The 15,343-nt window shown below is 42.9% G+C and overlaps 1 protein-coding gene across 1 annotated transcript in view; it reads right to left on the reverse strand.

The window, feature by feature from the left end:
- The window catches only part of CFAP20DC (CFAP20 domain containing), a 1,688,800-nt gene that overhangs the window by 1,550,059 nt on the left and 123,398 nt on the right, over positions 1-15,343 (reverse strand). Inside the window, exon 3 of the mRNA XM_086939066.1 lies at positions 5,382-5,471. Within this exon, the coding sequence (XP_086795192.1) occupies positions 5,382-5,471 (90 nt within the window). The remainder of the gene's footprint in view (positions 1-5,381; positions 5,472-15,343) is intronic.

Below are 15,343 nucleotides of genomic sequence, written 5' to 3' on the forward strand. Positions count from 1 at the left end.
AGTACACCCCCCGGATGGATACTGTTGGACTAAGGTTACTCACCATTTATTGAGAAAGCTGATTTGCGGCTAATACGAGACATATCAAGGATAGTGCGTGCCATATCTATTGCTGCAGTCGCCCTGAAGAAGTCAGTGGTTAAATCCACAAAGACGAAACACGTGTTGGCTGAAGCTGTGGCTTTAATTTTTACTGATGAAGAGCGAAGTAATGAATACCATACAGGATATGGAATAAAGCAAAGAAGAACAAGACAAGAATACTGTGTGTACATTACTGTATGACTAATACTCAGGATATTGATTTACTTTTTGTACACAAGTGTTGACAGTGGTCTACATAAATGGTAACTCAGGGAAGTCATTGTGCAATTGTAGTGTAGTTCCTATATTCCCAATAGGCTCTGCGCATTGGAATAATATAAACAGCAGTGTAGGACTGAGGTCGACTAGGTCTCTACTGACTATATTAGACTTAATTAGTTTCGCCAGCTAGCTCAGAGGTCACTAGAAACTTTCTTGAATGTTCAGGAAAGAGTTAACTCTCCGGATTAGACAAGAAGGGATTAGCTTCTGACAACCATACAAACATGACAACTTTGCTCCCTCAGAATAGAGTGTATCACTAGAGTCGTGTGAAAACAATAGGCAGCTATTTCACTCAGTCAATCGTGTATACTTAGTTTCACCAGAGTGCAGAGAAATAGAGAGACTGGCGTTTTTCAATAAAAGGTGTTCTTTTATTGAGCAGTCTTCTTTCTCATGCAAGAGAAATGAATTGCCACAATTGCAATACTTATTATGAAGTAAAGTGCGTACAGTAAAAGTAGTATTATGAAATAATACTGTAAAAGCATAGATATGGTTTCTTAGCCATATGATACTTTAAAATAGATCAAATATATATACATACATAAAACCATTATAAACTTACTCAACTGGTGCTTCTAACTACGCCTACCCCGATGTACCTGACCTAAGCCTAATACTTGGGAAAGAGTAAGTAAGTAGCAGTTTATTGTTTTTTTTGCCAAGGATCTGAATCAAGAATTCTCTTTAAGGGTTTAGTCAGCTCCGTACCTTGGTAATAGAATGTGGGAGGTCTGGTATCTCCCAGCAACCCGCAAGGGTGACTCGGGAACACCGGAGCTGGATTTTCTCTGCGTGAGAAAAAGTAGCTTCTCCAGCTCGTCGGAGGGGTGGCTTCCGTGGGCTCTCGCATCAGCTGGGCTCTCGGGCAAGTAGATAGCCGCTCTGCTCCAAACCACAGTGTGTTTGCTTAAGGCAACTGTTGGTATTTTATACCTGAAAGGTGCGGGTTTGACGTAAGGTTGGACATAAGACGTCACTAAGAACTAACAGTTCTTTCTGGACTCCAGGAGTTCTTGTTCAAATCAAAACAAAAGCAGGGGGGAATTTCCCGGGCTGCTGGAGGCTTGGTTTGTTTAAAGAACGCGTTGTGCTTTCTAGGAGTCGATGGGAGTAGCCGTGCTGTGCTTTGGACTGCATGGACTATTACTGAATATGGATATGATTCTTAGGCCTTTATAAGGATATTATTAATTATAACCGCATAAGGGCATGAATGGGCAATATCGAATTAGGGTCCTAGATAGAAATACAACACAATATCCTTGGAACGCTTTCATTGTTGGAAATATCTGTTGCTGCATGACTCTTCACATCTCTGCACAGTCCATACCCAACTGCCCATCTCTAGTGTTTAAAGGGAGAGTACTCTACAAGCCAGGGCAATGTTATTGCAGATTGGAAATCAGGATATCTGAGGGATTACAGTGACTGGAGTATTAATCAAGAGATTTTTCAGAAATTTTAAGAAGTTAAAGGTCATTTTGAAATGGATCTGTGTACCTCGACGTGGACAAAGCAGGTTCTGAGATGCTACAGCTGGAGCACTGGATACTTTTCAACTGAGTTGGAAAGGGATATGCTTTCCCTCCTTTTGCTATGATTCAGAAAGTTTTACTATTAGTGAGGAAACAGAAATGTCAGTTAGTGCGAGTGACTCCGTTCTGGAAGGCTCAGCTGTTTTTTCCAGGAATAATGCAATTGGCAGTGAGGGAGCCTTTTTTGATTCCAGTTTCACTCGGTTGGTGGTAGGACCAGGAAGAGAATAACATACATTAGTGTTGAATGGAATGATCAACCTTATGGTGTGGAAGATTTCAGGAGAAATCATTTTAAATGCATTTCAGACATGGTCAGGAGTTACTTAGGGAATCTTGAGCACTTGAAACAAGAAAGCACCATGTCTAGTCTTGGAAGGCTGGGGTATGTTGGTGCATGGAGAAAGGTTTGGATCCCATGGAGGCATGCGCTGTAGAGTGGCGTAATTATTTGACAAAGGTTTAAGTTGTAGGACTATTAATTTTTACAGGCCATTAGTTGCAACAGGCCATACTTTAATAAGCAGAAAATGGATAGGAAGAGATGTTTTTTGAGGAATTGCGAAGAGTAAGAAGCTACCAGGCTTCCTAAACCTGGACACTCTTCTTTGTGGAAAATGACATTTCAGAACTTGGAGTTTGGCATTAAAATAGGTTTCTTACTTTCTGTCAGTTATCTTTAGTTTTCCCTAGCACATGCTGTTTTTTATTTTGACAGAATCTCTGAGGGGAGAATTAGGAATTTATTTATTTTTGTTCAAGGAAGATCTTGAGACAGCAATGACACCCATTCTGCTGAAGTTGGTTGAGAGTTTTTCTTTCTTCTCTGGTGAGGTCATCAAAATCCCTTAAGGTGTTGATTGTTTGATGAGTTTGTTGATGGGTAAAATGTATGTATTAAGAACAGGATTTCTACCAGACTGGGGAGTCCATTATGTGGGATGGCAGAATTCCGAAATGAAATGGATCTGGCAGGTAGATTGGCATATCAACATTAGAATAATTTTTGAAATATACTGCAAGTCTGGATCTTCCCTCAAAGACTTTTAGGTCTCTTGTGATGTTGCCAGTATTATGGTCCTTAGGTAGTCTATTCCCTGCATGAACAATAACATGGAAAGGTTATTCTCTCTTCTTTGTGATCTCTCAAACAATAAAGGTTTGCTGTGTCTATCCAACACCACATAATCCAAGCAATTGATCTTAATTTGGGATGCCTCTCCACACAATCCTAACAGTCCAAACAGACGCTTGAGCACGATACACTTTCAATTGCATCCGTAAATGTGCAGATGTGGTCAACCACTCCAAGATAACATGATCACATACCTGGCTTCATTATGTATAAATAATTCAGGATAGAATATTAGGGACAAAAACAGACAAAAGGCTTTATTTGGAGTACAAACATATTCTGTCACAAAGGGCAAAAGGTCTGCCATAGTACAAGTACCGTAAACTACGATGCACTTGTAATACAGAAGATGGGACATTCGCCACATTGGTGATTCTAGTTTTTCACAATATGCAAAATATTGTGAGATTGGTAGAAATATCTGGGGGTTTGAGTGAGGGGCTAGCATCTTAGAAAAGTCACAAAATGAGCTTTTTCTCTCACTATAAATTCAAAATCTGCCATTGAAGACACAGCATCAATCGAGCCAAACTGTAAAAGGTTCTATGTTGATGGAAGATGGTATGCAATATTTTTTGAGAACTTTTGATGTTCAATGCAATTTTTTATTTTCTTTGCGTATTAAACATCTCAAACTTTCACAGCATGGAGTTTCATTTTTGAAAACATATAATTGCAAGTACATTGAATATTAGTAGAACACCACTGAGTTTTAAAGACAAGTGTAAAGTAGTTGAGGCAGCCACAGACGTCCTTCTGGCAGGACTACACATGCCTCTGATGAACCCTTTGTCGCCCCAAGAGAAAGGGCAAAGTTAGAAAACCAATACTATGGCAAATGTAACTCTACTGACACAACGGTGCTACTGCTTGAGTTTCTCTGCTTCTGTGGTTGTTCTGGCTTGCTTTACTACAAAGCAAATCAAGGATAGGAGTGGAGTGGAGCCAGCCAAGCGGATCAGAAGAGAAAGAGCAGTTTTATTCTAACAATGACAGATGGATAAATCCAGGAGCTGTGCTGCAATCAAAACCCTCTTTCAATAAGAAGTGTACAAGATTGTGCTGTTCCTGTGGTTCTTTATTTACTTTCACTAAGGGTGTGGTATTTGCTTTCATGCCCCTATCTCTAGGGCAATAACAGAGGTTAATTACCTTCTGTTCTTTAAGGCCCTCAACAGCAGCTCAGGCTCAGAATTGCAAGGAGGATAATTAAAAATAAAATTTTCCTCGAGGTGCAGGAAAAAACGCTTAAATAAAGCTATTTAATAATTCCTTTTGTTATTTAATTCTGGTATTTTATAGACTGTAAATCTAGCCACTGTACAATGAACAAAACATAGATACAGCACAAATAACAAAAAAGCAGCAATCCGATACAAGCAGTAGCACAACACAAACATTAAAAGATGGGGATTCCGTCTATATAAGATGCCCTCCATCGTAGTCAGGTAGATGGAGCTCAAAGGAATAAGTCTTCAGTTTTTCCCTATTAAGAATCACTCTGATGTTATAAGTGGTCTGACTCCTAAGACTTGGAGCTGAACAAGTGAAGGCCTGATTTGCCATCTCGCTCTTCTTCTTTTGGGATCTTCAGAAGAAGACAGATTGTCCTTTTTATCAGTCTTTCTCCTCCAGTTGTATATATTTGACCTTTTCATGATGGTAGACCTGTGTGGCATGCAGGCTAACTTGAAGTTGATCTAATATTTCATTAAGATAGCCAAGCCACTCCTTAAACTAACCCTACTGTGATCAACAGAATGGCATTATACTGTAACCAAGCAAAGGAAGGCGCACCATCCCTGCTTTGTGGGGGAAAACACTCACTTGCCACAAACAAACATGAAAGTATGCAATATATAGGGAGACTAACATGGGTGCTAGCTCAGACCCCAGTCATAACATGCTTTGTGTTGAGATTTGTCAGCTGGCTCCTCAATGTTAATTAGGTAAGACACAGCTATAATTAGAGTATCAGGTGTAATGGCGCTGGGATAAAATGTGTGAGGAGCCCATCACAACACTATCACTATAAAGGTTGTCTTGTACTATCCAGTCTTCTGCAGTGAAGTCCATTTTCCTTGCTAGCTTGCACTAAGATCCTTTGCATCACTACTGTGCCATTGCTGATTTCAACAAATGTGGACAAAAGTCTCAGGGTAAAGTATTTACCGGAGGAAAGCCACCTACATGGGGTGACCCCACTGCCTTTACTTACTCTAAAAATGATGCCTAGCCACTTCTGAAGTGAATTGTAAAGTACGGAGAGCGTTAGTAAAAACGAACAGGTTTTCAAAGGTAGATGGTTGTGTGAATTACATTAAAAACTATAAACTTACTTTCCAGATTGCTGATTGGCTGCCAGATAGTTTCCATTTTGCTGTAGGATCCTTCCCTTGAGCACTAAATATTTCAACAAATGGGCCACCCTAGAAGGGGAGATAAGTACACATACGTTTTTACTTTGAATGAAAAACTCAACATCAGTGTAAAAATAAACCTGGGTGTCAAATAATATCTGTAACTAGGAATTGTGTAGACTGTTCTATGCCAGTTAGAGCTGAAGTAACAAGATTTCCTCGATGACGAAATAATCAAACTGTTCAAATTAATTTACCAGATTTTGCAATAAGTACTACTGCTTTAAAGCATCATTTAGTTTTAACATTGATCATGCCTGAAAACAAACAACAAATGTAGGTACTTGAAATGCTAGGACTACACATAGTAAATTCCAGTACGTGAGGCATGCATTGATGGCATTACTGTAAAATCAGTGACATGAATCTGCTGGATATATACAGCCCGATTCATCATCAGCATGTTTTGCGAGTCTGTAATAGGGAATAATAAGGAATCGCTATTACAGACTCGCAAAACGGGATTCATTTAGGAATCGCAAAATAAATTGTGATTCCTACACATTCCTTATTTGCGATTAGCAAATTGCTAATCGCAAATAAGGAATAACTCCCCATTCATTCCTATGGGCCTAAAGGCCCATAGGAATGAATGGGGAGTAATCCTTATTTGCGATTAGCAATTAGCTAATCGCAAATAAGATAGCGATTTCAAGGGTGCCAGGGGTGTCCAAAGGACACCCTGTAGCACCCCTGAAATGCAAATTTACACAGGTGTTGCGCACACACATGTCCAAAGGCCGTGTGTGTGTGTAACATGCAACATAGAAAAATGCATTAAAGTGCTTTTTTCTATTTTTTCGCTATTTACCACGAAGTCGGACTTCGTGGTAAATAGCGACCAAATATTGCGAATTCGCAATTTCAAATTGGTTAATGAATTGCATTTAAGGAATCTCTAATAGAGATTCCTCAAATCCAATTCCTCGCAAATATGCGATTTCGCAAATAGCGATTTTTGCATTTCGGATGATGAATCCCAAATGCAAAAATTGCACTCGCAAAGGGCCAGATTCTCAGAATCTGGCCCTTTGCGAGCGCAATTTAGCTTGATGAATCTAGCTGATAAACTCTCGGGGACTGGGGCAGCAACAGGAATTGTTATACCCATTTTCCTTTCTCCCAATATGTTTTGGCAATCCAAAAGGGGCTGCAGATGCCTGCGTGGTGCCTTCTTTAACATCTATTCTGCAGGCTCCCACATTGGGTGCTCGGATAATATGGAATGAGCGTTCCCTCATTTGCATAGAGGCGTGGCTTCATGCACATAACAGGCTCGTTATATTATTAACCTTGCGTTATAGCTGCAGTGGCAGCCACAGAGAGAGCGATCAGACGTCCAATCAAGAGCAACAGTGGCCGTTTTTCAGATTTTTTTTTTTATTGACATTCATAAGTATAACATCCTTCCAACCAAAGTCATTTTAAAGAAAGGCCTGTGTTTTTTTTAATAGTTATAAGTTTAGCCTCTGATTTCTTAACAAAAATTCTCTTTTAACACGCTTTTCAGTCAAAACATTTCGTGGGTTGTTTTTATAGAACAAATGTAAGTGGCATAAAACCCATATTTCAGAGGCACCCATGAAATAAAGAGATGTCATAGGTGCCTATGAAATCTGTAAGATATTTTAAGGGGGCCTGTGACATTAGGACAACATCATTCTAATGACAGCCGCAAACCAGCATGCACAGCTTGACCGTTGCTATTTGTTAACCAGCCAAACGATACAAACTACAGGAAAGAAAGAAAAGTACAAAATCACTGACCTGTGCCTTGAACATAACCAAAACCACCAATGCTATGGAGACGTTGGTGAAATCGTAAATAATTTCACAAAACCGGATTGCTATTCGAACACTGTGAAGCCCTCCTTAAACTTATGTGACGTTTGGTCCTCCTTTCATAACTAAAATTCAGACTATTCAGGACACCTTTGGTACTGATGTGTTTAACAACCGGACAACCTACACTTTATTGACTACTTCCATCACCCCGGAAAGTCTTTTAGTGTTGTCCCCTCAACGGCTGATCCATGGTAGCACTGATGCTCTCTGTTAAGTTAGGATCCTCTTCGGACCCTGTCTAACACATCATGTGTTGAGCTTCAATTGCTGTTTGTCCTCATCTCAGTAACTCATTTGATTGTACTGTGGTTCCTTGGGCCTGGAAACAGGCCCTGGTAGTTGTACAAAAACCCACAGCAGACCTTACTGCCCCTAATAATGATCAGTTCCTTTCACTCCAACCTTTTATGGAAAGCGTAGCTGAAACTCCAGTCAGCCATCAGATGGCTTCCTTTGGCAGTGATAACTATTCTAGATACTGCTCTGGCCAGCTTGAGAGCTTTCCACAATGCGGAGGTTTCTCTAATACATGGGTACTCACAAACTTTCTCTCGGGGGCCAAATTAACAGTGTGGTTTGTGTCCGAGGGCCGCACCAGTGGGGGCGGGGTCAGTGGGGGAGGGGCGGGGTTAGAGCAACAACAAAAACTGTGACCATGAGGTTGAACACAGGTCCCTGCAGCGGACGCCATCGTCCACTGAGCCACCAGAGCCGGCATACACACATCTCTCTTGTCTCTCTCTCTTTCCATCTCCCTCTCTCTATCTCTCTCCCTCCCTCTCTCCCTGTCTCCCTCCGTCTCACTGACTCTGACTGTCTCACTCCCTCTCTCTGTCTCCCTCGCTCTCTCTCTGTCACCCTCTCTCTCTCCGTCTCCCTCTCTCTCCTTCGCTCTCCCTCACTCTGTCTTCCTCTCTCTCCTTCCCTCCCTCTCGCTCACTCAGTCTCCCTCACTCAGTCTCCCTCACTCAGTCTCCCTCACTCAGTCCCCCTCACTCAGTCCCCCTCACTCAGTCCCCCTCACTCAGTCCCCCTCACTCAGTCCCCCTCACTCAGTCCCCCTCACTCAGTCCCCCTCACTCAGTCTCCCTCCCTCTGTCTCCCTCCCTCTGTCTTCCTACCTCTGTCTTCCTCCCTCTGTCTGTCGCCCACCCTCTGTTGTCCTCCTCCCTCTGTCGCCCTACTCCCTCTGTTGCCCTCCTCCCTCTGTCTGTCTCCCTCTCTCTGTCTGTCTGTCTCCTTCTGTCTCCCTCTGTCTCCTTCCCTGTGTCTCCCTCCCTCTGTCTTCCTCCATCTGTCACCCTCCGTCTCCTACCCTCTGTCTCCCACCCTCTGTCTCCCACCCTCTGTCTCCCACCCTCTGTCACCCTCCCTCGGTCACCCTCCCTCTGTCACCCTCCCTCTGTCTGTCTCCTCCCTCTGTCTGTCTCCTCCCTCTGTCTGTCTCCTCCATCTCCCTCTCTCTGTCTCTCTCTCTCCGTCTCTCTCTCTCCGTCTCTCTCTCTCCGTCTCTCTCTCTCCGTCTCCCTCTCGCTGTCTCCCTCTCGCTGTCTCCCTCTATCTGTCTCCCTCTATCTGTCTCCCTCTATCTGTCTCCCTCTCCCTTCCTCTGTCTCCCCCCTCCCCCTCCCTCTGCCTCTCTTCTCCCTCTGTCTGTCTCCCTCTCTCTGTCTCCCTCTCTCTGTCTCCCTCTCTCTATCTCCCTCTCTCTATCTCCCTCTCTCTATCTCCCTCTCTCTATCTCCCTCTCTCTATCTCCCTCCTCCCTCGGCCTCCCTCCTCCCTACGTCTGTCTCCCTCTGTCTGTCTCCCTCCGTCTGTCTGTCTCCCTCTCTCTGTCTGTCTCCCTCTCTCTGTCTGTCTCCCTCTCTGTCTCCCTCCTCCCTCTGCCTCCCTCCTCCCTCTGCCTGTCTACCTCTGTCTGTCTCCCTCTGTCTGTCTGTCTCCCTCTCTCTGTCTCCCTCCTCCCTCTGTCTATCTCTCTCTCTCTCCTCCCTCGGTCTGCCTCCCTCCCTCTCCCTCCCTCTCCATCTGTCTCCCTCCCTCTGTCTCCATCTGTCTGTCTCCCTCCCTCTGACTTTCTCTGTCACCCTCTCCCTCCCTCTGTCTCCCTCCTCCCTCTGACTCCCTCCCTCTGTCTCTTTCCCTTGGCCTACCTCCCTCCGTCTGTCTCCCTCCCTCTCCCTTTCTTGGTCTCCCTCTCTCTGTCTCCCTCTCCCTCCCTTTCCCTCCTTCCCTCTCCCTCCCTCCCTCCCTCTCCCTCTGTCTCCCTCCCTTTCCTTCCCTTCCTCTGTCTCCCCCCCTCTACCTCCCTCTGTCGTCTCACCCTGCCTGTGTGTGCCCGGGATGAGACCGCTTCTTGGGCACACACACACACACACAGCCGCACCGAGCACTTTACAGGTCTTTAAAAGACCATTTGTATGTTAATGAGGCTTTTGTATTTCACCTCTTCCTAGAACACCTGACTATCACTGGAATGCCGGGACCCCACAAAGCAGCAGAGTCTCTCAGTGTCGCGCACAGTGTTGGAGACACTCTTTAAATGCTTTTTTTCTTTAAACATGGGTACGAGGTCTTCAAGGTCCGCGGGCCGCCATGGAAGGCTTGCTGGGCTGCTGGCGTCCACGGGCCGTACTATGAGTACCCGTGCTCTAATTTGTGCTCCTAATGAATTGAAAAAGGATAAGGATAAAGGTGGATCTACAGCCTAGATATTTCCCACAGTATTCCATTAGACTTTTTTTGACGGAGTCGATAGGACAGCTGTCAGGGAGAAGGATTGTAGATTGTATTGTATTGTATTGTAAGGGGTGCTTATAGAGCGCACTGACACCATGGGTTTCCTGGCGCTGGTTGGACAGAGAGAGGACAGAGGGACTAACCGGATTGAGGAAAATGCCAAATTTTTAAGGACTTGCGAAAAAGTATCAGGGAGTTAGAAGTTTTGAGAGACAGAGGGAAAGAGTTCCAAAGTTTGGGGGCCAGGTGTGCGAATCTCCGGCCTCCAGATCTGCAAAGCTGGCTTACTTCCTGTAGGATTGCCCTCAATCAATTACCTTGCCACTTTTTAAACCTCACCTTAATCGCTGCTGTGTGAGGTACCCCTGGGGTCCTCCCAAAGACTTACCTACATTTTACCTAATTTCCCAATTAAACACATCCTCTGGAATATGGTATTTGAGCTTTGCTGATGATACTTAAAATATTCTGTTGCTGGGCAGGAACCTGAATTGGTCAACTACATTTTAACAATAGTTTTTCTGTAGCAGGGTGGATACTTAACAACCTTTGAAGTCAAATCCAGAAAATGAAAGTTTTGTTTTAGACCATTTTTCCATTTGGTCATTTGAATAGGCACCATACAGCCTTGGCCAATGCCACTCGCCATTGTTCAGGGTGAGCATTTTTGGTTTCGAATTTGATAAGGACCTAAACCAGAAACCCCAAAGTTGTCAGGTTTTCTCAAACTGCTTTCGGTATCTGAGAATGTTCAAGACGCTTCTTTTCAATCTTCCAAAACCTGCTCATTGCCTTGTGATCCAAGCCATGGTAGGATCATAACTATGCTATTGTAGTTCTCCTTACCTGGGATTTCCCTATATCTGATCCATCATGTATAAGCCATGCAACACTTAGCCGTACGGCTGCTGCATGGTTAGCACTATTTACACTCAGTTGAAGAAAGTGAACTGGCTTTCAATTAGAGAGCAACTTATGCTTTAGCGCTTATGCATCTGTCATACAGCAGTGCCTAATCAAAGCACATAGCTCATTGATGTTCTATTACCCTTTGATCATAGTCCATGACTGCGTCGTTCTTCATCCTGTTTTTTCTCAATATACCCAAAATCACGATAGTGTGTCTGGGTGCTCGTTCTCCTTCATACTGGACAGCTAAAGGTTGGCTTTCATTCCTTGCTCTTTGTGTGCACCCTCATACCTTTGAGAATTTACAATGGCAACCAATTTAAAAATGGTAACCTATTTTAAGATGGAAATTATTAGAAAACTCTAAATCATAATCTTACACTAACGTTTCAAAAATGCTTTCATAAATATTGATTCCCTGTTCAAATGCTTAATTGGGAGATCTTTGCTGAAGATTCTTAGTGGGGTTGTAAGAAGACTCTCTCACACATTTTACATTTTGCGAATGTGTGATTGAGTTGTGGAGTGAAGTTCTCACTTTTAGTGTTTTAGCTACTAACCGGGATCTTAGAGCATCACATTTGTTAACACTTCTCCATGAAGACTGAGCGTGAAGTTGTTGCAGATCAGATTGGCCCATTAAGAACAGATAGAGGAAGTAAGATAACCTAATATTTTGTCATCGTCTATCAAATGGGCACAGTCTTTGGACCTTTATCAGTAAAAACTGGGGTTCCCAAATCCGCTTGTTGTCAAGCAAGAGGTAAAAATATTTCTAATGTTGTACACATTTATGTACATTATTAGCATTACACTTGACATAGCTCCTGGTATCCTTCTAAACAAATAGGCTACAATTTTGACTAAATTGATAAACTCATTCTCACAACATTTATTGCAAGAACATTTTGTGAGGTTTAGAAATAGAGCTGTATCTCTGTAATGGAGGGCATTAATCTGTGGTTTATCTCATCTCCTTGATACCTTATGAATCTCAAATTAGAGTGTACTGCTTTGCAGTGTGAAGCAATTCGCAGTGCTTAGATCTGCCTCAAGTGGTCACTATCTGTCCGATGGATTAAACTTAACTTGTCAAAATGATGATAAAGGGCAAAAATAACTATCCTGGAGGAACCTAACCCAGGGTGATGATGATAATAAGCTACCCCATTCTTTTAGTCTAAGCCAATTGTTTTATAGGAACTACAGCAAGTACATGTTAAACAAAAAGGAGACCAGTATTTTGCATCCTGGGCCCCCATGTCAAAAACATTTATTTGTAAGCAATAAACCATTTAAACCTCAGGGAATAGAAAACCCAACAACTTCAGCATTGCTGTTATCTAGTTGTTTAACTATGTTGGCTGGCATGAATAAACCAGGAAGACATGCTCAAAAAAAGTACAAATAGGTTTTGTAGCAGGACCTGGTGCCCTGAAAAAGTAAGGAGCCTAAAGATGAAATGCCCCCTCTCCTCTCTCCTGGGACTGTTGTTACATTAATCAATGTTGCTCTTCAGTCTTAAGAATGAACCTTCAAACAGTGGCGTAACATAGGCCCCTGCAGCCCTCTGTGTCAATCAATCAATCAATCAGGGGAATTATAAATGCATTACTCACCTGTGAGGGTTTCAAGGCACTGGGGGGTGGGGTCAGCAGTTCCGTCTTCGTTAAAGAGCCAGGTCTTCAGAGCCTTTCTGAAAGTGTTCAGGGAGGGGGCACGTCTGATGTCAGTGGCGAGCTCGTTCCAGGTCTTGGCCGCGATGAGGAGAAGGATCTTCCCCCCGCTCAGGCTCTGTGGCTGCGTGGGGTTTCAGTGAGGAAGAAGTTGGCGGAGTGGGGGTTTCGTTTGGGTACATGGAGGGTCATTCTGAGGTTGAGGTATTGTGGTCTGTTGTTGTGTAGACATTTGTAGGCGTAGGTGAGTATCTTGAAGGTGATTCTCTTCTTGATGGGGAGCCAGTGGAGCTTGAATAGGTGTTGGCTGATGTGTTAGTATCGGGGGACCTGGATGATGAGTCTGGCGGCGGTGGTCTATATTGTCTGGAGCTTGAGGAGCAGCGACTTGTTGATGCCGGCGTAAAAGGCGTTTCTATAGCTCAGCCTACTGGTATGAGTGTATGGGTGACTGCCTTCCTTGTCTGGGGGGATCCATTTGAAGGTCTTATGGAGGGAGTTGATCTGTCGCTTCATGGAGAGGGAGGAGTCTAGTATGATGCAGAGGTTCTTGGTGTGGTCCGTGGGTGTCAGTGGGCTGCCTAGGGCGGTAGGCCACCAGGTGTTGTTCCATGCCGAAGGGGTGGTTCCGAGGATGAGGACTTCCGACTTCTTCGAGTTGAGTTTTAGGCAGCTGTTGCTCATCCAGCGACGTCCTGCATTCCTTCCTGGAAGTTGAGTCAGGTGGTAGAGGGGTCCTTAGTGAGGGAGAGGATGAGCTGTGTGTCATGTCGAAGTGCAGGAGGCGAGCTCCAGGGAGCTCCCTGGTTGAAGTTACTGATCATATCCCATTGAAGCGCGGCGTAAGGCAGAGATGAGTTTTGGCCTCCACCCTTTTAATGTTGTTTTTAAATGACCTTGCAGTATTCTTTAATAGCTGCCAGCCTATCGAAATAGCCTGGTGAAAATTCTTAGCATCCAAATGCTACTATTTTATCTTGGATCAGATTTGTGAAAGATACTCTAATGGGGATGGGCCTGGACAACTTGTGGAGCGACCTAGCACAAGGTAGTTTAACAACCCTGTTTTTAATGATAAAAGAAATATAACTACGAACCCTTTTTAGATGATATTTAACCTAATTTAGCAAAAAGACTGCACATCAGGTTTCGTCATGGAAACTTGCCCCTTAAATGTTTTACTTCAAAATGGTCAACCTCTTCGAGTAACTTAGTCAAGGGGTTTAGACGCTGTGGGTACAAGAAGGAGGACATGAATCACTTGTTATTTTTTTGCCCATTGTACAAAGGACCGCATGCAAAATGGTTGATTCAAATTTTACGGATGCTGGTGTTTAATGGCACAAGGAAGCATATAGGATCCTCCAAGCTGATACAACTTTTTACTTTGTTTTTGCAGTGTCAAGATATCTGCTCCATGCTTAGCTAATATGTAACAAAAAACAGAAAGCTGATAATTTTTAAGTAAATAAGTACACTTTATATCTTATATTTTACATTTTTAATTATATTCCAACAAGTATTTATTTCTCTATATGTGCTTATGAAATGGCTATGTGTACATTATATTGAAATCCCAAAACAAGTGGTGCTATGCTTATTATCTTTTAATATGTTGATGTTGTTTTTAAGGACAGTTTTTATATTCTATTTTGTGTATCTCTTTTATGGTATATTACTGAAATAAAAAGTATTTGAACGAACTTAAACGATTTCCATACAATCACAATATGTTGTGCAGTGCTGCCCCTACTCGAACCGGGATCCCCAGCTTTTGCCCCTGCCCCACATCCTCTCCACTCCCGTGTAATCTGTCAGGGAACTCTTTCCTTCTCCTGGACGATGATTGATGAAAACAGCTCTTTATTCATTACATAGGCGAAACCAATGCATTACCAATGCTTGTTCTTAAAGCACCACTTGGCGACGTGGCTACTGGACTGCAGTTACACCAATCAAATCTATTCCATATAAGCAAATGAGATCAAAACTAAACTGAGCAGTAACAGTCAGTTCTCAACTTTACCTCGATGAAGGCGTTTCTGTTCCTTACCAAAACACAAAGCCAAGTTTGTAAAAATGTGTTTTTTCATATTAATACAATTTGTATAGCGTGTATCTGCCTTTGATATGGGCTTGGAGTGCTAAGATATATTAGGTGCCATTCAAGCTTGGATGATGTCACACACCACAGTCTGATTAGGCTCGTGAAGGTGTTTCAGTGGATTGTGAAAGTATTTTCCCATATCCGATGTGTGTGTCTTATTCAATCAGATGTCTCAGTCGTTTATTGGTGTTTGATGGATGATGTTTTAACCTTAACCAAAATGCTTATTAAGCATATGGTTCAAAATATTATAAACAATTACCAGCGTTTTGCCCCTGAAAACGTACACCACGATCTGAAAGACTACCATGAAATCAACAAGTGTGTTGATTGATAGCAAAGTTTTGTATTTTGCTGTTTATATGGGCGTCTTCACTTGTGAAGCAATGTAATGAAGAACATAACCTAGCCATCAAGCGAGGATTGACTTGTGAAGCAATGTAATAAGAAACATAACCTAGCCATCAAGCGAGGCTGGCAGTATAAATATAAAAGCAGCAAAAAGATTTTTCATTTTTGTAGGAAGAAGAACCATTGCTTGGACATCAAATGAAAGTGGAACATGAGTAAGTAGATATTTCAGGAGTGACACGCAAGAGAAC

The sequence above is a fragment of the Lissotriton vulgaris genome, chromosome 9 (assembly GCF_964263255.1).
Source record: "Lissotriton vulgaris chromosome 9, aLisVul1.2, whole genome shotgun sequence".
NCBI lineage: Eukaryota > Metazoa > Chordata > Amphibia > Caudata > Salamandridae > Lissotriton > Lissotriton vulgaris.